The following is a 25386-nucleotide window of genomic DNA, read 5'->3' as shown; positions in this document are numbered from 1 at the left end:
GTCTACCTCTTTCGTTATTGCTTGCGTTAGTCCGTCTATTACTTTCTTATCCCTTGGTATATCTATTACTACAATTTTATTGAATCTCTAGGTGCGTCTGCTATCTGCCCGCTTATTTCTTTTATTCGAGTATTTATAATTATTTTGGAATTGAACTCTTCCCAAAATACGTCGTACGTGGTAGTAGCTTCGATTAGATTTATTTCTTTTATCCTACTTAATGCATCTGCATTTTAATTAGTCTTACCACTCTTGTATTGAATCTCATAATCGAACTCGTCTAATTTTATTCGCCATCTAAGTAACCTACTGCCTGGGTCCTTGACACTGAATAACCATGTTAATGGCTTATGGTCAGTTACTATTGTAAATTTTCGTCCATAAACGTATGGTCGGAATTGTTTAACACCAAACATAATAGCTACTAGTTCTTTCTTGGTTGTTGAATAATTTATTTCGGCTTTATTGAGTGTACGTGACGCGTATGCGATAGGTAGATCGGCCGGTATAACACCTTGGCTTAGTACGCATCCTACCGCGTAATTACTAGCGTCACACGTAATAATAAATGGTTGTTCGAAATTCGGATATTGTAATAGTGGTGCGCTACATAAAATATTTTTTAATTTATCGAAAGCTTCTTGACAGTCTACTGTCCATTTAAATTCTATTCCCTTTCGTAATAGATTCGTTATTGGTTTCGCGATTTTTCCATAATCAGGTACAAAGTTTCTATAATAACCTGTCAATCCTAGATAAGATTTTATTTCTTTTACCGTTGTAGGTATGGGGAATGTTTTAACGCATTCAATTTTTCGTTCGTCGAGCTGTACCCCTTTTTCGGTTAATTTATGCCCTAAATATATTACTTCTTTTCTTAAAAATTCGCACTTAATTGGTTGTAACTTTAAATTGTGTGTTCGTAAACGAGTAAACTCTTCTCTAATTCGTTTGTCATGTTCATATAAGTCGGTAGAAAAAACTATAATATCGTCTAAATATACTAAACATTTTAAACCGATTAAATTACATAAAACGTTATTCATTAATCGTTGAAATGTGGGAGGACTGTTTTTTAAACCCATTGGTAGTTTCGTATATTGCCAATGCCCGATGTCACTACTAAAGGCTGTTTTAACCCGTGACTCTTTATTTAACGAAATTTGATGGAAACCTTGGGCTAAATCTATAATAGAAAAGTACTTAGACCTACCTAATCGATCTAACACGTCTTGTATTTGTGGTAAGGGCATTTTATCCCCCACCGTTATGTTATTTAATTTCCGAAAATCTACTACTAAACGAAATTTTGGCTTTCCTGATACGTCCATTTTTTTCGGGACTAAAAGTATAGGACTATTCCAAGGACTACTGCTAGGTTCTATTATACCGTCGCTTTCCATTTGTCTTATTTGTTTCGTTATTTCATTTCTTTGACTATGCGGTAACCTATATTGTCTCTGATATATGGGTGGTTCCCCCTCCGGAGTTCTGATCTCATGTTCTATGGATGTGGTGTGGGTTAACCTATCGCCCTCTAAATGAAATATGTCCATGAAATCTATACATACTTTCTCAATATTTTCGCGTTCTTCCGAATTTAAGTGTTCGGTACGTAATTCCTTTTTTAAATGTTGTACCCTTTCGGAATAATTTGGCAAGGTTTCACTTTCGGTAGTGTTATTATACATTATCGGTTCTTCCCTATAAATTTCGTAATTTAATTGACTTAATCGCACCGGTCGTAATATTTTTTCCTCATCAGATAAGTTTATGACGTTTACTAGCACGTGCCCGTCCTTTACTGTGTTTATTACGTTGCCTATAAATACTTGTTCCTGTAGCTTCCCTTGATGAATAGTTATTACCTCATTATCCTTAACCGTCCCAGTGTCAACACCTACTGCCATTATATATTCTACACGCGGAGGTATTCGTATATGATTTCCTAATGTTAACGTGTGCGCGCTACACCCGTATGGCATATTTATCGTGGTGTTTTGAAACTGGAAAAATGGTCTACCTAATATACCTGCTTTAATGAGTGGCATATCGTTTTTAACTATATAAAATTTTATATTTTCAAATATTTCCGTACCTATTTCTATTGGTATTTCTACTATACCTATGGTGGTTTCTAATGTATTACTTATTCCTCTTAAAGAAATTGTTTCACCTGGTGGCTGGTACTAACTTCGTATCCGACGTTAATTCGGATAAACGAATTATATTTACGCTGCTACCTGTATCTACTAAAAATTCCAACGTTTCATTTATAAAATTTACTGACCTACTTTTAATGTGCTGATTTTCCATTGCGACCGTAATTTGCTTTATATCATATATTTCCCTTAAATCCTTAACCACAGAGGGACCTGTTATTCATGTGGCCGAGAGCCGTTTCCCGAATTGGAGCTTTCTCCTTTACTACGTTTATCTTCATTTTTCTTTTTAAAACATTTATCTATGGTGTGCCCTTTTTTCGAGCAATATTCACATACCATGTATGTCCTAGCGATAGGCTTATTCATATTTATTTTCCCTTCATTTTTATGATTTTTGAACCTACAGTCCCTAGCGTAATGCCCGTATTTCCCGCATACATGACAATTACCTTTATTGAACTTTTGGGTTTCTCCTTTATTTTGGAAGTTGCTACTCTTTTGCTTTACTTCACTTGGAGCTGTATTTTTATCTTCTATAATCGCGATTTGAATAGCCTGTTCAAGGGTGGAGGGATGTTTACTTTTTACCATTAATTTAATTCTATCGGATATCCCCTCCAAAAATACTAATAAGGCCTGTTCCCTTATATTATTCTGTACGGCTAATGCGTCGCTTGCACTTTTACCTTGTGTGCTACCTTCTGATACAGCCTGCACTAAATTACGTATTCTATTAACGTATTCTATTAATGTTTCTTTATATCGCTGCTTCGCGCTAAACAATTCGGTTTGTAGGTACGCTGCATTGGTGGGTTTATCATATGTAGTTTTTAATAACGTTTTTAACATATCCCAACTAGTAATATTTTCGTACTTTATTACCTCGTAAGCTAAGCCCTTTATTCGATTTAGGATTGTCCTTAACATTATGTCCTAATTAGCCACTGGAGTTATATCTACAACTAACTCACATGAATTTATGAAAAATACTAATTTCTCATCTATACCCCCACTAAACTCGGGTACTAACCGTATTACGTGCTCTACAGTTTTATCTATAGTAACTGTATAGTTTGCTACACTCGTATTTCCGCTTGACGCGCTGCTATTAGTACCTGTCATGCTAACTGGTGATCTGAATACAACTTCAAATATATGACTTTCGGAAAGGTCTATTTCAAAACTATCGTCTAACGTTACGTTTAAACTGTTACGGTGTCACCTTGGGCTTTGTGACATAAGACTATGCTTACCAACTATTGTACATTACTTAGTTGTTTGTATTTGACTTCGTCGCTTCCAAACGCCTTCCGATCGACTGCAGATGTTCTGAATGATCCTGGAGAAATTGATCAGGTTTCCCTTGAATGATTCGGGTCGGAATCTTCGTCGTGTTGATACGATGTATGTGAAGATCCCTGGTTTCGGCACCAAAATTTGTTCCTGTTGTGAACCAGATGAGAGACACTGTTGATAAGCTTCAAAGTCGAACAAATAACTCTTATTCGAATTGATTATAATATAAGTTTATTAAATATAAAACACAAATCAATTATGAATAGTTTCAAATTATTGAACTTGTAGGTACAATTTAAGACATAAATAATCAGCATGGATACCGTCAACTAGTAGCCTGCCAACTATAGAGTGATGAGCCTTTCGTTAGGGTCCCTCTTATATAGGTGCATTGATACAAGGAAAAGGAGTACCTACACGTACATCCTTGCTACGTGTAGCCTTGCTTTTATATAACAAATTATATCATACTTTCCTTGTACCTATTACATTGTCCTTTATATAATAATTAATGCTGCCCATCACGTACCGGACACATGCCTTGTAAACGATGTTTAGCAGTATTGAAGACATTGGGAGGATCAACAAAAGGTTTACTCACGCATTTGTTATCCAAACATAATTTTAAAGTATTATCTGAAAGCAATTGTTCATCAACTGGGCATGGACATGGAGAACCGTTAGAAGAAAATTCGACACCGCCACCAGCTAAACGAAAGTTAGTTGAATATTTTATTAAGAGTGATACACTAGATCATGTTTTGGCTCGAATGACAGCTTTGGATGGTTTCCCATTTATTGTTTTTATAACTTCTAATGATTTAAGACAGTTATTAATATCCAAAGGTTACTCTGATTTACCAAAATCAGCCGTAACAATTCGAAATCGTGTAGTCAATTTTAGTTTAACAATCAGAAAAGAAATAATTGACGAATTTAAACGGTTGAAAAAAAAAGGTGAACGATTTAGTTTAACTTTTGACGAGTGGACTTCCACGGCCAACAAACGTTTTATGAATATTAACGTCCATTCGTAAACAAAATTTTGGAGCTTAGGTCTTATTCGAGTTGATGGTTCAATGACAGCTGAAAACTGTATTTGTGTATTAAAAGAACGATTAAGTCGATTTGATATTTCACTAGAAGAAGATATTGTCGCAATTGTAACCGATGGACCAAATGTTATGCTAAAAGTAGGAAAAATTGTTAACACTGAACACCAGTTATGTTTCGCGCATAGTATTCATTTAGCTGTTTGTGATGTACTTTATAATAAAAAAAATATAAATATTCGAGATGAATCAACTGCAAATGATATAAATGAAGATGACGATGAAGAATTTGATGAAGATGACGATGAAGAATTTGACTTTCCGGATTCAGGTTTAAATATTCTTCCGCAAAATGATATTATTCAAGACATGCCAGATTTAACCAATGAATATAATATCAATGTGGTAATTAAAAAAATACGCAAAGTTGTTATGTATTTTAAAAGATCTCTGACAAAAAATGACACTATACTTCAAAAATATGTTAAAGCAGAGCATGGAAAAGAAATTAAACTACTCCTGGATTGTAAAACGAGATGGAATAGTCTTCTTGCTATGTTGGAACGTTTTATCCTTTTAAAAACCAGTATTCAAAAATCGCTTATAGATCTCAACCATCCAGTCAGTTTAGAAGATTCTGATTATAACTTAATTACTGAGATAACAGATGTACTTGCCCCTATTAAACTGACAGTGGAAGCAATTGGTCGTCGTGATTCCAATTTGTGCACTGCTGATGCTGCATTTAAATTTCTTTTCAAGGAATTGTCAAAAAAAAAAATTCAGTACTTGCTAATAAAATGAGGACATGCTTGAGTGATCGTATAAAAAAACGACGACGTCCAGAGTTGTCTGGCGTATTGAGTTATTTACTGAATCCTCATGATGACTATGATAAAATTACATATTTGAAAGATATATTTTTAATCCCTAAAAATGATTTTATTAGAAAACAAATAATAAAATTAATTGAAAGGATACATTATAATAAACACCTAATGACACCTAAGGAAGAACAACAACATTGTTTTGAACAAACAGAAATTGAATCTATTACACTCACTCAAATGACATTAAAAGAAAAGTTGGAGCTTGAAATAGGAAAAAGTAAAAGAACAATTGATCCTATAACACAAAAAGAAACTGATTTGATAAAAATAATCAAAAAAGAGATGAATTTATTTGAAAATGGAGGAACTTGCGGGCATCACTTAGAGCTAGCATTTAAGTATTTAATGTCTATTCCTCCTACAAGTATCGAGTCCGAACGTGCATTCTCAGCAGCAGCCTATATTGGAAACAAGCTAAGAAGCAGACTGGGAGACGGATCATTAGACGCTCTACTATTTCTGCGTTCATATTTTCAAAATAATTAAAACCAATGTATATTTATAAACTTATTTAACTAATATAAACTTTATTAACTAATATCTATTCTTATGTATAATAATAAACTTTTAAACATTTTCTTATTAAATTTCGGGATAATCCCGGGATCCCGGGATTAATAGCTAAATATCCCGTAATCCCGGGATCATAAAATCGGGCCGGGATTGTAATCTCTAATTGTAGCATTTGCAACACCTTCCCGTCCCACCTTGTGCCTTTGTGGCGCGGTGGGGGAGTTGGCGTTGTCGCGCTGTAGCCCGTAGTGGCGGTTGACGAAAAGTGTAGACTGGTCGCTGCGGTACCTGTACTTTGTACTGGTGGCCGCTGCGTACCGCGTCAGTAGTTTCCGCATATTTCACATAACATAACGTTTCCCCCCTCGCTCCAATACTGTTCTTTGTCATCTTGGTCGTCTAGTATGTCCTTGGATGTGGACAAATATTCGCAGTCTTGACAAAATTTTGAGTACCATATTGTGGATTTGTCTGTTTTAAAATTACTGTCGGTTTTATTTTTCTCTGTAGGGTTTTGTTGGGATAATTTTAAGCGATCGAAACATTCGTGTAAGAAATGGTCTACATTTTCTTCTATAGTATTAAAGTCGGGAAGAAGTGTGTTTATTGTTATGTTATTGAATTGACGAGGGTTATATGTTTCTGTTATGATTCCTGGTGTCCAATGGCAATTTTTATTGAATATCCCTATGTTTTTCCTATTTAATTTCCAGTAAATTATGGCATTTTTATATTCGGAATTTTCGTGTATTAAATATAAGTTGAAATTGAATTGGTCACAGATAAACGCTAGATCGTCATCTTTAAGATAGTAGCCAGATTTACAATTAGGAATGCCGAGCATATTTAATAATTCTACTGTCTTTCTATATATACCATGTTGTTTAAGGCATATTCGTAGTGCGTAGGCACCACAGTCACCGTCTCCGGGAACGTTTTCCGTTTTTATGAATGAACCCGCGATTTGTGAGATTTCATTCTTTAATTTATCGTTAATTGTGTTATTGAAATTTTTTCCTAACGTGATATTAATAGTTTGTGAACCATTGTTTTTAAAATATTTATTTTGTTTTTCATCGTCATTGTTTGGTAGTAGGCATATTAAAATTTTTATTTGCGTGTCTTGAAAAATAAACTTAATCATAGTAGAAATAACTTTCCAATCCTTTTTGTCTCGTCCAGTGCAGATTTTGGGTAATGCTAAAGTAGTAATATTATTCTCAATACAAAATTTCCTAGTATTGCTAGTGTTCTAAAAATGTTAGTGTACGCTGATTTGTCGTAATATTCATGTTTTGTTATGAGATATAGAACCCATTGTCTTCCGTTTTTCAAATAAGCAATTTCGGTTATTTTGGTCTATTAAATTTTGAACGTTGTTAAATTTATTTCTAAATTGTAATGCGATCCCTTTCGACATAGTAAGGCATTGACTTGTGCAATGGCCGATTGCGATATCATTTCGTAATGATAAAATATTTACTGTCTGTTCACTGTAATCGCATAGGAAGTCGGTTCTATCGTTATTGCTGAGTAGGAATTTTTGAAATTCCTTTAGTGGGTTCAAACTACTTATTGTTACGATGTTTTCTATAGCTTTTTCGTCATCGTCGTTTACTTCATTAGTTATTACTTATTAGTTTATTTGAATTTTTTGATTTGTACCAATTTTCTACAAAATAAATATAATTATTTTTTTCAATTTTTTTATCTCTGTTAAATTTAGAGGTGTCGATTTTTAAATTAATATTATTTGTTCCCCGAGGTAGATATTCCGTTTTTTTTCTTAACTCGGGTGCTATTCGTTTTTTGAAAAATTGCAATCGTTTGCATAATGTCCTTTTTCATTGCATTTGTAGCATATTATGTTTTCTCTTCCATTAAATTTTTCCGGTGTTAAGTATCTTTCTCTACTGTTGTCCCTACTGTGCCGTTTTCTATTTGCGTCATCTCCACGATTTCTGTTGTTATATCTATTTCTGCTTGTATCTCTGGACCTGTCGTAGGAGTTTTTCCTATCCCTTGAATAAGACCTATCTCTATTATTGCTCATTTCTCTGCTGTTATCTCTGTATTTATGGTTATAATATCTATCATTCCTACTTTCTCTGAACTTATAGTCGTTGTACCTATCGGGATAAGGACTTTTTTCCCTATAATTGTTCCTGCCTTTGTAATCTGATTTGTGTGGATATGGACTTTTGTCTCTGTTGCGTGATCTATCTTCAAAATGTACTGTCTTGTCGTATTTTTTTAAATTGTTCATTTCGGTACATAGTTGATCAATTTTGTTTTTGTAATATGTCTATTCCTTCTAATTTTGTATTTAAACGTTTAATTTCTTGAATGCTGTCTTTTGTTTCGGTATTTAATTGCATTACTTGTTTGTTCAAAATTTCTGTGTATTCGCTAAGTCCTGAGCTTCTTGAATTAATTCTAAATTGTTTATAGTTCATATTTTTTTAAATTTTCTTTTAACTTTTTTAAGGTACTGTTGTCGTGAAGTGAAATTGCGTGTAATATAAGTTCCCTTATAACTTTTAGAATGTAAACACAAATATCTTCCTCTTTCATATCCTTGTCTACTTGACTACATAAATATTCTATTTCCGTAACAAAACTAGAAATTGACTCTAAGTCGTTTTGTTTCCTATTTTCTAATTTGTCTTTCAGTATTATAGAGTATCCTATTGGTTGAATTTCGTTTATGAACTCGCTTTTTAGATTTTCCCATGACCACTTTCTTCCTTTGTTTTCCAAGTTTTGTAAAAATTTGTTGGCAGTATCTTTCAGAAATATTGATAAGAATTTCATTTTTTCATTGTCGTCCCAATTGTTAATTTGTGCTGCTTTTTCGTACTGTCTAAGAAATATTTTGATGTCTCCTTGTCCGGAAAAACTATCTGGTTAGTAGTATGAAAAAGGGGATTCTAGAGCCTCATCCTCATCCCTCATCCTCATCACCTCTTCCCTCATCCTCATCCTCATCACCTCATCATCATTGCCACCGATTCGTGACGTATATTATATCCCCGCGCGCACCCAGCTCAGCCGAATACGTATACGATATACACCCGCCGACCCTCTCTACCCATGGCTGGAACCCGATTGAGCACAGTTTACCTTTTTCATTACCCAATTGAACATAGATACAATTAAACAATAGAAATCCAAAATATAACACGATTGAGCATAGAAATAAGTACAATGTTGCCGTTCCATTAAAGTTCATTTGTTTTATAAATATATAATATAATTCATATCTTATACAGATTAGTCTTAAAGTTAATTTATATATTTGATTTGAATATTTGTATTATGTGTCAACGTTTTAAAGTGAAGACGTGGGTGCAACAACCAGACTTCTCCGTTTTTATCAATTTTTCAGGATAAGCGAAAGAAAATTTGTCATCTCATTTATCACCAATGGCGGAAAAAAATCATTTTGCAACATCTTTGGAACTTATCAATAGATTTTTCTGATTTATGTACCAAAATATAGATATTTCTTCCATGAATAATATTCCATGAAAAACCAATTTTTGATAAAAATGGAGATGTCTGGTTGTTGCACCCACGTCTTCTTAGTGGTATCCCTAAATACTTGTTTCCCACTTTTAATAAATATTTTAGTAAATCTTTAGAACATTTATTTCTTAAATATTCATCGTAAGCCATTATAGTTGCATTAATTTTTTGCATTTCAATAAAACTCATACTTTTATAACTGTCGGTTTCAATTGACCGAATTTTTGTCATCGTTTCAGCTTGCGTTTCTTGTAAAACCATAATTACCAAGTGTATGTGTGGGTGAGACTTATAAAATTGTGAATTGTAAGTTCTATGAAAACTTTCAACAGCGTTGGTTGTCCTAAAAAAAACATTTCATAGAAATTAAATTAACATTTTTTTTATATTTAATATAATTAGATTTTGGATGATCTACCTTGGATCAAACATAGGTTCTTTAGCCCATATATTTGGGGGAAATGGAGATTCATCATCTATATAATTATTGAAAACATAATCGCTAAATTCTGAGCAGACTTTATCATTTGGGCAGACACTCATGAGTTCGACGAATGCATCGGCTACTTCATGATTAGGTAAAAAAGCTAACCCAAAAAAACTCTTAAGCCAATTTCCTAGTTCGTCGTTTTCTTTTTTATAGGCTATTCTGAGAATAGAATCGCTGTTTATCTATAATAATAATTAAGAATGTATAATTCTTTGATTTGAAATTATTTTGAACTTACTTTTCGCCACCATGATTGTCCTAAATGAAATCGACAAGCTATTAATTGTACATTTTCAAAAACTTCATACGTGGCTTGGTGGGCTGCCTTTTCAAAGTCAACGGTTTATTTTTTTAATATGAACTGACTTCCTGTATATTCAACACATAAGTTTTGTAGGAATATCCACATTTTTTTATATGTATCTTTTGATTTTTTAAATAAAAAAAAATAAACCAACGGCAAATAATAGCCATTTTTATATCCATGAATAGTATATAGTTGTTCAAAATATTTGGGTGCGTAATTAAATGTACCATCGGCGAAAAAATCAATACAATCATGCTTAATCATAAATAGTAGGTTGAAATCAGAAGTAATGCATACAAAACTATTGTCTTCGGGAATATGTATGAATGGTTGTCCACGAAACTTAAAATCATCTTGAGTTTTCATTAAATTCAATTGTAAAAAGGTGGATAAGTGGATGTCGCTCTGCTGTACAGTAGGTTACAAGTGGGTCACTGTAATGGATGGTGTTAAATTTGAATTCAATGATATAATATCATTGTATAAGAAAAACGATTCTGAGCGAAAACGGTCAGTCAGCCTATGATTTTACCAAGTATATTTGATGATATTATTGTGAATAAAGTAATTTATATATAACCTATTTACTCGGAGCCTTGTTTTAAATTTTCAATCTTTAGCCATAAAAGTTAAACATTTTATACATTTTTAACCACAAAATAATTAATAAATTATAAATTTGATAAATTCTGTCCAAATTTGATCTTTAAATGCTTATAAAAAAAAACTGTGCCTATGTATTTTCAATATTTTTCAACTGCTATTGTAAAAATATATCAGGAGTCTTGTATTAAATTTTTACACTTTTTGGCCCAACAGATAAAACTTTATTGATATTTATAGAAAAAAAAACTAAAAAAATTGAAAACTGAAAATGCCCGTAAACAGCTCAAAAAGTGTCAAAATATTTTCAAAATTGTATGGTGTATAGGAAATGCTAATATAAACATTCAGTGAAATTTTCATGTATCTACAGTTATTCGTTTTTGAATTACAAGAAAATAAGGAAATCGGTACATGAGAAATCGAGTGAATATCTAATGTTGTAAAAATATGAATTTAAAACGCTCATAAAAATTTAATTTGACTTTCTTGTAGAAATTTTTTTTTTGATAAAGTTAGACAAACTTATGAGGAATCTTGTATTAGATTTTAAAATCTTAGATTTAAAAAGAAAATTTTTTATGAATTTCTAACTCAAAATAATTTGCAAATTTTCGTGATTTTTCCGTATTTTTTCAAGATTTGAACTTTAAACGTGTATAAAAAAAAACTGTGACTAAGGATTTTTAATTTTTTTCATCTGCCTTTGAAACAATAACCTGGGAGCCTTCTATTAAATTTTCAAGCTTTTTTACCCAACAAATAAAATTTTATTGATATTTATAGAAAAAAAATTTAAAAAAACTGAAAACTGACAATGTCCGTAAACAGTTCAAAAAAAGTCAAATTATTTTCAAAATTGTATTGTGTATAGAAAATGCAAATATAAACAACCAGTGAAAATTTCATGCATCTACGGTCATTTGTTTTAGAGTTACACCAATAACCAAAATCGATTTTGTTAAAAATCGATTTTGCGTAAAAATTCCCGTTTTTCCTTAATTTTTCTTTTGTTTTTCACATCGCTTTTGAAAACTACTGGGAAATTAAAATTTTGACCTCCCCAATGCACCAACGATATTCACTTTCCCATCGAACAAGATACTGAAGTCGAAAATCGAAGCATTATTTCGACTACTTATCGTGTACACAGACACAAAAATAAAAAAATAAAAAAAAATAAAAAAAAAAATAAAAAAAAAAACACACATCATTGTAAAATCAATACATTCATCGTTTCACTCAGAATCTAAAAAACGTCTTCCGGTGACTTAGGCAATTTGGGAAGTACTTTTCGTCGTCTATCGTACATAGCTTTACGAACCGTTTTTAAATCTTTATGAACAATTGAAGATTGTTTATTTAAAAGTTCACTTCTAATCAACTTTAAAGGTTGAGTTGATAGTGACTCTTCAGCACGTCTTTTACAATTTTCACGTAATACTTGCCTTTCTAATTTATTAGGTGAATTTTCTTTATGTTTATGTTGTCCACTTGATTTAATAACGATATTTTTATCTGGTCCAGAATAAATCATAGCTGTACAATTATTTTTTGTGCATCGCCATTTTAATAACTCGCCTTTTTTAATCGATCCAATAAATCTGTACTTAAAAGTACCAACATTGGCTAATTCTTTTCCTCTCTCGGATAAAATAACTTTTATTTCACTATTGTCCATCGCGTTCTACGTATATAAAAAAAGTTATCTAAAATAAAACTGTGTAACGTACTAACGCTTAACGACGAACGACCACTAACCACTAACGTCTGATAGTATTGAGTCTAAGTTACTTATATTTTGGCAATACAAAAGCCCACTTCTATATGACTATATATTATATAGATAACAAATAATATCCAATCTTACAGTCGTACAGATAATCTTAATTGGCGTAATCGACAATGCATGAGTGTACCTATTTCGACGATTATGTCGATCCTAATTTCCTACACGACTCGTATATTATTTATCGATTATACTCGTGCCGCTTTCAAAAGATGGGAAACCACGATTGAAAATAATCACCATTCTATGTTAAATACCTCCCATACGACTAGTAAAGCACAAAGATTGACAAATATTCCCACCGGCTTTATATATAGGTACTAGTATTTCAAAATACGAGTGTAGCCTAGCTGGTTGTAGTCGGACAGAAAAATTGGCAACGTTGCATTCATTTGACTGTGCTCAATCGGGTTGTTAAAAAATATGGATCGTGCTCAATCGGGTTGTTTCAAAATAGGGACCGTGCTCAATCGTGTTTCACCGCTACCCATTCTACTGATCATCTATTACACACGACGTGTATGATGTACCCCCGCCACCCCGCTCTTCCATATCTATTGGCCGCCACCGGCCAACACTGCCGCCGCGGCAAATTAAAAAATTTTAATCACAGGACCAGGATTCGAACCCGAGCCCATCGCATGCCGATCGATCACCGCACCGCTGCGCAACTTATTCGCTTGAGATGTGTATTCTATCTAATTTCACTGGTGTTTACGACAATTGCTCTCATACGTACGAGACGTATAATTTCTACCGCCACCACTATACCTTACCAACGACCGCCCGATCGTGGACTTGTATTTAATCAACATATTATATTTTATCACTCACGTTATCAACATATATATTACACGTTATTCTAATCATATATTATTGTAATCAGTTATCATTTGTTATCATATATATATATTTACCTGCCCGACCTTACCAACGGCCGCCCGATCACGCACGTGTGCAACATACATTTAATCAGTTATCACTGTTATCAGTTATCATATTTCCGTACTTAGTCGATTCCAAACCTAATATATTTTACCCGTTAAAGTGTACACGATAAATATTAATTTAGTTTTAAGTCTACATAGTTATCATATAATATATATTTCATCAGCGCGTGCGTACAACAGTCATGAGACCAACATATATATATATATTTATAAATATTAATATAGTTTTAAGTCTATACATTTTTAGTGACTAAACTAATGACAAACTATTGTATATATATATATATATATATATATGTTTAATGTAAAATATATCAAGTATATGAATAGCATATGGGCGAGGTTAACCCATTATAATGAATTTCGATTTAAAATGTCTAACACATTAATTACCGATATTAGTACTTTCTGTCGGATGCCTACAATAAAGAAATAATATTCGTTCTTTACATACTTATTCGCTCGAGTCGCCAGGATGTCGCAGACTATTAATAGCCATTTTATATTTGAATCGAAATACTAATAGCTTGCACCTGAATACTTAGAGTTGTATGGTGGACATTTCCTTGTTCAATTAACTAATTGCATTCCAGCAAAATTAATTAATATTGAAAAATGTCCCCACCTATATAGAGACTCTTGATTGAAAGAGCCGGCAGTTGTTTAGTCCGTCTACTGCCTTAAACCGTTATACACGTATCGTTCGCTCCGTCTTTAAAAATTTTAGTGATTTTTCATTTTCAAAAATAATTATTAACATGGCTGGTTCGATTGAAAACATGGCAGCAATTTATAAGAAGAATTATATGTACGTTCCTCCGACACCGCCTGCAGAGCTCATCGACTGTAACAATTTCATACTAGACTTCCCCGATCATAAGTTTTTAAATGTTGGACTTGATTCGAAAGACAACTTCAATATTGTTATTCATATAACAACACCGTCGCGCTATGTCAAAATAACACCGGATTTTCTAAAACGTACATTCTCGACGATGGGGAATATACTGTCATTCATATTAGATCCTCCACAAAAATGTAGAAAACAGATTTTTCTGGAGGATGAATTTACCGTCATATCATACATGGTGTATAAAGGAGAAAATGTGCTAGTCATAGAGTCTAAGAAAAAGGAAGGATGTCGTGTATTGCTCGATAGAAAAAATTTGTTGAAATTACAATATCTAGAGGAGAGTATTTTTGAAACGGTCATAGGAAAAACCAATATCATACGACCAGTTGTTTTAAATCAATTTGCGATGATCGGTAATTATATTGATCGATAATTCACTTAAGTTGAAAAACCGCCAAAAACAAACGGTGAAATGATGATTTTTATTAAAAACCTCCGGAATGAACGAATCACGACGAATTCCGACTTAAACTTTGTTAGCCAGTTGAAAATGTTTGTAACAAGTCAATTAGCTGAACAATGGGCGCAACGATGGAATGGAGAAATGTCACCAGAAAAATATTTAATGTATAATTATTATTTTATAGTTATTCGCCGAATCTGAAATGAGGCTCATTTCACCCCCGAGATATTCGAGTATGTCTCCAATGCACGAAGACCTTTCATAAGCAAGGGTAATTTATAATTTATAAATTAAAAAAATGATACAATTAATAATTATAATAATTATTTAGGTTTGTTGACGAGGAACGTGGTATCGATGAATTTTTAACACAGGCGACATGGGCACCAGCTCGGAAAACAAAACCATTGGTAAATTTCACATTTAATTTTTAAGATGAATATATATTAAAAAATAATTATTTGTTTAGCCTTTTGATGATCCTGGCAGTCTACCGACGACGATCATAGACACTCTTCCCGCATCGTTTGATTCAGACAATTTTGCACAGCCCCCTCCGTGGTATACAGCGCCTCAATATATTGAATCTTCACCACCAAGTCCTGCAGTTGATGAGAATGACGGTCCAACGTCTTTCAACCTCTCACCATCATCCCCTCCAGCTCTTCTAGGATTCACGGGTCAAAAGTTGGCAGAATAAAAACCATCTATGCGGAGCGTAAAACGCAAACTATTTTAATATTTGTACTAAATTTATGTGAAAATAAAAACAAGCGTGATACTTAAAACAAGTTTTTTTTATATATTAGATTAAGTTTATACAATAAGGTTTACAATTTATATTTAAAACAAGATATTATTTACAAGGTATAAAAATAATTATAAGATATTTAAAAGGTATATAAAAATAATTATAAGATATTTACAAGGTATATAAAATAATATAAGATATTTATAAAGTATATAAAAAAAAAAAAAAATATAAGAGTTATTTACAAGGTTTACAATTTTCTAACATCTCCACTAAACGGATTGTAAGTTATAATCTGATCATGTACTATTAAACAATAAGCCGATGTCTTTTCTGGAATAACTGTCTCCGTTTCAAAGTCTATTCGTAGGTCTACGGTCGATGATTTAACGTTATCATTCCGATACGGCAAATCGACAACGACGATTGGCACATAGTTTTGAAAAATATGTTTTGATAACAACGGTTCACAATTATCTCTTTCGTAATACGATTTTTGAATGTCTGTATAAGCTTTGTAGAGTATGCTGGTGGTATTATTTTTAAAATCAGCTCGAAAGTCTTCATATGGATACACTTCAGAGTTTAAGTGTACCTTGAGATTTTTCAGTTGACAATGATCAAACCGACCAGCATCGTTTCCGATATTTTTTTTCCGATCTGTTTGTTGTCCAAACAACACAAATCTTGGTTTTTCGAGCAAGCTGCTAGACTTAACAGTCCACGAATGAGAAGTGTTTCTAGGGAGCACGGGATACTCGCATAGATCCCAGGTTCTGAACGCACAAGATAGTGTTTTACGAGAATCTAATACTTTCAATAACTTTAATTTTTCTTTATCGCTCACTCTGATAATTGGCATTTTCCACCTTTGTCAGTTCAATTGTATTTTTTTTATTTTTATCGACGGCAGCGGTTGCGCCTTCGCCCACAACATGTATCGCACCAAGGTCGGTAGATGCGCGATTCAAAATCAGTTGCTGATTGCAATTGAGTAATATTTTTTTATAATCTTCACAAAATCCGAATACATGTTTTAATGGAATACATCCGGAAAATATATTATTGGTCATAAAATTTTTATTATCTTCACTATCCATCGCCGAGTCCCAAGCCACGTTATCTAATGTCTTCAAGTCGTTTGGAGTGTACGAGCAGTATGCTTTCAAACAAGACGCAACTCCCGGTGATTTCAATTTCTGTATTTCTATTTCGTTTATTTCATATCGCAACTCGTAGAATAAAAATGCCAGTCCGTTATTCGAAAATCGAACTTCTCCAACTGCATCGGAAGGTTTATTTATTTTCCCCTCAATGAAAATATAACTGTCACACGGTAAAGTGTAAGAATCCATGTTTTGAACATTAATTCTAATTTCCTCATTGTATGATAGAGCGGTGCTTGAATACGGTGTGAACGAATGGTAACTTTTTTGAGTTATTTTACAATCGTCGACATAGTCGGCTGTCACGTCTAAATATGAGTCATCCATCATTGTAAAGAACGGAGAAAATTTAAATTGTTTTTGTGAGTTTGGTTTGGACAGGTTTGTACTTCTTCGCTGCTAGCGATGTAGACTTCTTAACGGCAGGTGGTATACTGATAGGTTTTTTGATTCAAGCTCTTTTTATATTAAATTTGAGCCCCATATCCACGCGTAATTTGTAAACGAATTGTTATCGGTTCACCGCGCAGATTAGTTAGACAATCGTTTTGATCTTGTAGCACTATATTTACTTTAGTTATTGAAGTCGTGTTTAGTCCGTAGAAAACTGGATGCCTAGGTACCTCAACAATCTTATATCCTGCAGGTACAGTAGGATAAAGCTCGTGTATGATATGGCTCGGTGCTCCGTCGCAGAATGAGCCGGTGATTAAGTTACACTCTACTTTTATACAGTTTATTTTCATTATGTTGACAATATTTTCAGATTCATGAGTAGCACCAGTAGTGTATCGTACATTTCTAAAACCTAGCAATTTCGCTATGCTATTATCGACCCCTAAATCAACATCATGGCTGCACGATATCACACACTTTAATGTTCTGCTGTTTGCTTTTAATTCAAACATACTGACATAGTCGGGCATCATTTTTTGTATAATAGACTCTAACTGATCCAACTCATACGTCCCCGTAGGTATAATTACGTACTCTTTTTCATTGATGAAATTACGGAAGGCAATAGTATTGCAACCAGGTTCTATGTTTGGTATAGAATTATTTGTCTGTAAACTCAAAACACAAATCTGTGCAGTATTTTCTACTTCCAACGGTGGAAAGATCTCGCATGACAACTCACTAGAGTTTCCGTTTAACGTTAATGTGAACATGATAAAAACTTTAAACACAAGTGTCCACAGTTTGTGGTATTATATTTCTGTTCTCTGCTGTAATTGAAATGTATGTCACATCCGTGAAAATATTGTTGTACTTCTAATGGTGGAGGTAAATTCCCAAAACTGTCGTAATATTCGACTTTTTTTCCGATTTTTTTATACGCTACCCAATGCGTTCCTGTACCGTTTTCCGCATCCAAGTTAATAATCGCTGATTCTTGTCGTTTAGGACGTGTAGATAACCTATCTCTGGTAAACACGCCGACGAAATGAGGTATTTTCATTAAACGAGCGATTTTTATAAGTTCGAAATCGTAGAACGCTCTACTGGGTAACGTAGATATTAGTTTTTTTTCGCTTTTACACCCCCACCACTTTTATGTGGTGTTTCTATTTTGTATGAGTTGCCTATATACGGTGTGAGATATAGTCCTTTGCCCAAATGGGATGGAGTGTTTCTATTAAATTCATTGGCCATTTTTACAACGTTGGCTACGCCACCAGTCAGGGCTCCCAGAGCTGACAACCCGGCGAAAATCGGAATGAGTGGCAAACAACACCTCCTTTTTTCGGAATATTTATTGTTCGTGGAACTTTAGTCTTCTTAGTTTTGAATGTTTTTCGCGCGACGGCTACACATTTTTTAGTCAATTTCATCAAGTTTTTTTCACCAATATTTTTCTTTAAAACTTTCTTAGTCGCTTTAAGTGCCGCTTTAAACCCACAACCTCCACCTATTTTACGTTTAGTTTTCATGGCAGTAGTCACACCCCAAGCCACAGCTTTTTCTTTTAAACTCGAATCTTTTGACTTGAACCTATCCCAGGCTCGCTGCTCTAATATATAATCGGCTTTGTTACGATCTGCGATAGAGTTGCTATGTTCGTACGCAATGTCGTGTTCTCTACAAGCAGAGTCTAGAAGGTTTATACCTTTGTCACCACGAGCTAATCGTTTTTTTTTAATTTGTTCCAGGTCCACAGTATTGATAACCTAAAATATAAAAAGATTATTGTATATAATATTATAAGGTTTATATATATATAATACCAGGTACGTGAAGCTCGATTGGTAATTTGTTTATAAGCGTGTTGATAAGGCCAGCGCCTTTATTCTTGTTGCTTCTTCGAGCGAGTGACATTGTGTACTGAATGATTTATCATCGTTGCTCAGTTATTTATAATGAAGTTCATCAAACAAGAAATAAAACTGAAAGTTGAAAACGTGGACCCGCCTACATCGGATCAAAAACACAGACACGGAGCGCTTCTACCTAATACGATACGTGCGCTTATTGTCGGTCCTTCCGGCTGCGGAAAAACGAATTTAATTTTCACTTTATTAACCAACATAAACGGAATACGATTTCACAACGTATACATATATTCAAAAACATTGGATCAACCCAAATATAAAATGCTAAGTGATATATTATCAGATATTGATGGTATACAATTATTTACGTTCTATGAAAATGAGCAAGTTATTGAACCTGAGAAAGCTTTACCAAACTCTGTGTTTATTTTCGACGATATTATTACTGAAAACCAAAAGATTGCGAGAACTTCCTTCTCCAGAGGTCGTCATAATTTAGTCGATGTTTTCTATCTGGCTCAGAGTTATTCAAAAGTACCAAAACAACTTTCGCGCGATAACGCTAATTTTATTGTATTATTCAAACAAGATGAGACTAATTTAAGGCATGTATACAATGAACATTGCTCTGGTGATATGTCATACTTAGAGTTTAAGGACTTTTGCACTTCGTGTTGGCGTCTGGGAAGATTTGAGTTTATCGTCATAAACAAAGACTGTGAACGTGACAACGGTCGATATCGTCATGGATTTGACACATTTGTCGTTATATAAAGTGTAGTCATTGTGGAAATGCTTCATTCACAGTCATGGCTGTCAGTGGTGAAGTACTCGGAGAACTGATTAAAGCCAAAGAAAATATTAAACGCAAGTATACCGCTTTAAAACAAGGTAAAGCAGATATTCACTAGTATCAGAAACGTTAAGTCCGATTATCGAACCATTGAAACAAAATATTAATAAAACAACATTTCAAGCTCCACTCACAAAGCAAGACATTGATATTCAAGATTCTCAATATTTTAACGACACAGACGATTCGCTAGTTTTGTTCGACTGGTATAAATCTTACGATATAGACAAAACGTATGGACCTAAAGTGCAAAAAAATGGAAGAGTAGTTTTAGGTAAAAAAGAAATTAATCTCGTCGACAATACGTTGACTATTGAAGATACTTTATACCCACTAACACAAGGACTTGGTAATTTAATATTTTCAAAAAATCCTAAATTATACACCAAAAATGATTTAGACGCATATAAATCTATATTGATTCAAACATCAGCTCATCTCACAGCAGACAAGAAAAAAATTAAAAAAGGTGGAAATAAATATCATGATATAATCCAAAATTTGTTTCGATCGGGTAGAGGCTTATCAGTGAAACTGCAAAAACATAATTTAGTATACTGGAATGATCCTAATGAGCTAGTCGATCGATTGCAGTTACTGTTGGCGTCAAAGTCAGCTGGTAATACAGGTGTTTCAAACGAAATAATATCCATTTTCGAAGAATTACATGAAGCGGGAATAATAAAACGAATTCCAAATGTCTAAACGTGAAATAGCTTATGAACTCCAAAAACCAGCTAGAAAAAATTATACGAGGCATAGAGTTAATGTTTATCGTAAAAACGATCTATGGCAAGCCGACTTGGTTGAAATGATTCCTTATTCAAAGATTAATGGTGGTTACAAATATTTTCTGGTTGTGATTGATGCATTTACAAAACTTTCTTGGGTGAAACCATTAAAGAGTAAATCAGGGAAAGAAGTTACTAGCGCTATGGCTACAATATTACTTGATCGGTCACCAAAACTTTTACAAGTCGATAACGGAAAAGAATTTTACAATACGACATTCGACGCGTTGATGAAGAAACATAATATACATAAATATTCTACGTATAGTACAACGAAAGCGTGCATCGTGGAACGCCTAAACAGAACAATTAAAGGAAAAATGTATAGAGAGTTCACTGCACGAGGTTCACATGAATGGGTTTCCATTTTACCGTCGTTGATTAACGAGTACAACAACTCAAAACACAGAACCATAGGCATGACACCAGTGCAAGCTGATGCAGATCCAATGACAGTCAAAATTAAACAAAGAAAAATTATTAATGGAAAAATTAAATTTAACATAGGCGATAACGTTCGTATAAGCACATATAAAGGTGTATTTGCAAAAGGTTATTTACCGAGCTGTTCTACAGAAATATTCAAAATTGTTAAAATAAACAATACGTTACCTACTATCTATCAGCTACAAGATTATACTGGAAAACCGATTGCTGGTTGCTTTTATTTAGAAGAAATATTGAAAACAAATTATCCAAATGACTATTTAGTAGAAAAAATTATCCGTAGGAAGGGAAATCTAATGTTTGAGAAATGGCTCGGGTTTGATAACACTCATAATAGTTGGATAAATACAGGTGACATTAGAAAATAGTATCAGTCGAGCTACAGACATGAACGTGTTTGGTAGTTCTCAGTCTGGTGAAACAAAAAAAAATATTTCAAATCTCGAACAAATTGTTAAATCGTATTCGAATAAACTCGATAAAATTGAGCATTTACTCGAAGAAAATCATAAATCCATTCAAATTCAAGAAGAACAAGTAGAAGCGATACAATTGACATGTATACAAATAACTGAGCATATAACAAGAGTTGAAGTATCATTACAATCAATCAAAGAAAGTACAAAATGGTTGAAAAACATAATAGCAGCTATTCTGAGTCGTCTTAACACTATAGAAACTTATTATAAAGACAAGCCATAATGTCTTCGGCCATATTAGACATGCAATGCGTACTTGGCGTCAACAATAAATATATGATTAAAGAAATGTCTATAGTATACACAGAAACATGGGCAACTCAGCATTGGATTTTCAAACATTCAAACTCGATGCAGGAAAACAAAAGTCGTAAGACCAACAAGTGGTTGGAACGTAATTATCATCAACTAGCTATAGAGTTTGGTGATGTCGAGTACGAAGAAGTCGGTAAAATATTGAATTCATTAAAATTCAGATGCATTTACGTCAAAGGCGAACAGAAAAAACAAGTTCTTATGGAGTATATACCACACGTCGCACTCATCAACATTGAAGACTTGCGCTACCCTTGTTTGGATCAAATATGTGATGACGAAACTTTACCTTGTTGTATTTTTCATATGGAATTTAATCCTAAACAATGTACATTTTATAAAGTTTTTGCTATAAGAAAATGGTTTATCAATAATTCTTAAAAAATATGAATGTATGTACATTTTGTTTAATAAACATAATATTATATTTTAACATTGGTTTTTATTTTTACGCAAACAAACATGGGTATAATATACATTGAAACTATTCACAATATACATAACAATTATTTACAACACAAATATACATAGAATTATACTATTTTTTATAACAAAGTTTGAATGGTTTAAAAATATAACAATAATATTTTAACTTTGTGTTTTTTATTTGTACATGGTTACAAAAAGGTTAGAGTATTTATAAGTCTATATGTTACACAAATATGTACAGGTTAGTTTAGGTTAGATGTATGATGAAGAAGCGCTCTCATCCCATAGATATGGCAAGATATATCCTAACTTGTGATGGTAATATGCGATTTCATGATTATTTTACAGAACATGCATATATAGAATACCTAATACATGAAAAGTATCAGCGATAAGCATCCATGTAGTATAGATATAACTGTATAAATAATAAATTCCTATTATTTTGTATAAAATAAATGCTGGGCCATCTGTGTAAGATATGCGTTAAAAATAATTGAAATATATATGGTTTACTAAATGATATCATAAGTGAAAGATTATCACAGCTTGACGTAGGTACATTTTATTTTGTTTTTGCTAATATGTGATGAAAATAACTATATAATATTATCTTTCTTATTATCGAATACCATGGAATTTAAATATGATTTTGTAGGTATTATATTGCATTTAATTGTAGTATTAGTATGCACAGCGACGTTGTGATATATTTCATATATCTACTGTAAATATATGTTTAAGAATTCAGGTATTAAATAAAATAGGTATATATCAAAAGTATTTTATATAAATTATTATTTGAAATAATCAATCGAGTCTATATGTATGCATGAATGCTGTTTAAGTAAATATGTAAGCAAATGTATGTACGTGTGTATGTGTGTGTGTGTGTGTGTGTATGTATGTATGTATATGTATTAACTATTATATTATAGTGCAACGATATGTTTCGGATGTTGAAACTTGTAATAATGACTCGTTATAGTGATGGTCATGCATTTAGATACATTTAATAACTAAACTGTATATATGCCTTTGATGGTAATTAGACATGGGTATGATATTTTTTATAATATTACATATATTTAATGAAATTATGATATTTTTCCCGTGATTGTGACTGGTAATGGTATGTGTCTTTCCCGTGTACATGCATGAATTAATATATATATATGTCGGTCAGGTTATTGATAATATGTAAGTTGTTGTATGCGCGTTCGTGTATGCGTTTTCTCATGCACAGGTATGAAAAATATAGAACACGAGATCAGAGGATCGAGGGATCAAGAATAAGTGATAGGTTATGATTAAGGATTAGTGATCAAGAGGGGTATATGTGTAATAATAATATGGTAGGTGTGATACATAATGTAAAAAATAAATATTACACAAGTGATATGGCTTTTACATGTATGTTTTTCTCATGCGTTCTTAAAATATATCAATTGTTGATTAACAATAGTTAAGGTTTTATTGGCATACAAACATGTAGATGCATGACTAGTCTTGATGAATGTTGTTTTTCTCAGATGTATAAATGTATTACATAACAATTGATCAAGACGTTGTTTGATACATAATGTATCCGTTGGTTCGAAAGTATAAAGGATATATGAAAATTAATATACCGTTGGATATATAATATGGATGAGGCATCATATACGTTTTTATATATTATTACCTAGAAGATGTTGAAATACCGAGAAATATATGTTACTCAGATAATGATACAATTTTATAATCCATTTAATGGATAAGTAAGAACTTTGTAAATATTTATTGTAAACCTTAATATTATTTTAATAATTGAAAATACTTTTTATATATCGTGTCTTTTTGTTTCATATAAATTATTTAATTTCCGATAAATATTAGAATAATCTACGTCTCACATTGCGTAGGTGCTGGTGCGGGGTGTTTGGCGAATGTTGATTAAGACGGCTGTGGTGTAAGCTAATGTAGCATTATTACCAATAAATAAAAAAACTTTGGATCATGATCGGGGGGACGAGCAGTTAAATATAATATATTCAGGGAGAATCGTAGGATCCTATAGATATAAATACCACAGGTTAGGGGCAGATATGTAGATATCAGAATCTTAAATAATATATTTAAATTACTAGGATTCCATTTCAGTTATAATTATGGTTTATTGTCTACTAAGCACTGATAAATAATAATACTCGCAAATATAATATACCTAAGCTATGTTCTATTATAATATGTGACTGTATCGTAGGTTAGGTTAGGTTAGGTTAGGTTTATATAGTGAACTGCTTTACTAATCCATGGTGTGTGTTAGTCATAGCCCTTGCAATTATGTGTGTGTGTTTTAATATTAATGTATCGATCAGCAGTTAATCGTACATAAGGTAGAGTTCGTATTATATACATAAGTGTTATGTAACATATAAATATGTTATATTATTATATTTATAATTGTTACAACTTGTTTTTAAATATCACGGTTGTTTTTATTTTACACAAAAAATATAATATTAAAATGAAAAGTAAGTATAAGCATATTTGTGTTTAATTCAAATATATTAGATTAAATGTTGTATTATTTCAAACATTAAAATAAATGTAGTAGGTATATAAACGGTGAAGTCGAAATAGGATAGTATAATTGTTGCATTTAGTGACCAAACTATATACTCAAAGACGACGTCTAAGACCCTCAGAGTCGATATCCTCTATTCTCCTTAGTCAGTATACCTACTAGTTACACAAATTCATAATATTGTGTGTCATAAATATATAATTTTGTTTACCGATAATGTCGAATGTGTCTTTCAGTAATAATAATGGTTTGTGTGAATATTAGTATTTAATTTAATCAGGATACCTATTGATCTATTCCTGTTAGCCTTTAGGAAATGTTTAATGTTTAAAACCTCTATTAATAAACACATTATTTATTAATAAATTAATTTTAGAATAACTTGTGATACAAAACATATATCAATAAGCACCAAAA

The 25386-nt window shown here is 32.5% G+C and overlaps 2 protein-coding genes across 2 annotated transcripts; one reads left to right on the top strand and one right to left on the bottom strand.

Moving 5' to 3' along the window:
* The first annotated feature begins 14341 nt into the window (after positions 1–14341).
* Positions 14342–15599, top strand: LOC132932539 (uncharacterized). Its single transcript, XM_060998925.1, is given in 4 exon segments — positions 14342–15050; positions 15082–15145; positions 15231–15309; positions 15369–15599. Coding segments are annotated over 4 exon segments (1083 nt in total).
* A 301-nt stretch (positions 15600–15900) lies between these two features.
* On the bottom strand, positions 15901–17146 carry LOC132932538 (uncharacterized). Its single transcript, XM_060998924.1, has 2 exons — positions 16494–17146; positions 15901–16426 (listed from the first exon to the last, which is right to left on the bottom strand). The coding sequence occupies exons 1-2, from the start codon at positions 17144–17146 to the stop codon at positions 15901–15903; spliced, it is 1179 nt and encodes a 392-aa protein (XP_060854907.1).
* Between the last annotated feature and the right edge of the window lie 8240 nt (positions 17147–25386).

The sequence above is a fragment of the Metopolophium dirhodum genome, chromosome 1 (genome assembly GCF_019925205.1).
Source record: "Metopolophium dirhodum isolate CAU chromosome 1, ASM1992520v1, whole genome shotgun sequence".
Lineage (NCBI taxonomy): Eukaryota > Metazoa > Arthropoda > Insecta > Hemiptera > Aphididae > Metopolophium > Metopolophium dirhodum.
This window is presented reverse-complemented; position numbering and strand designations above follow the sequence as displayed.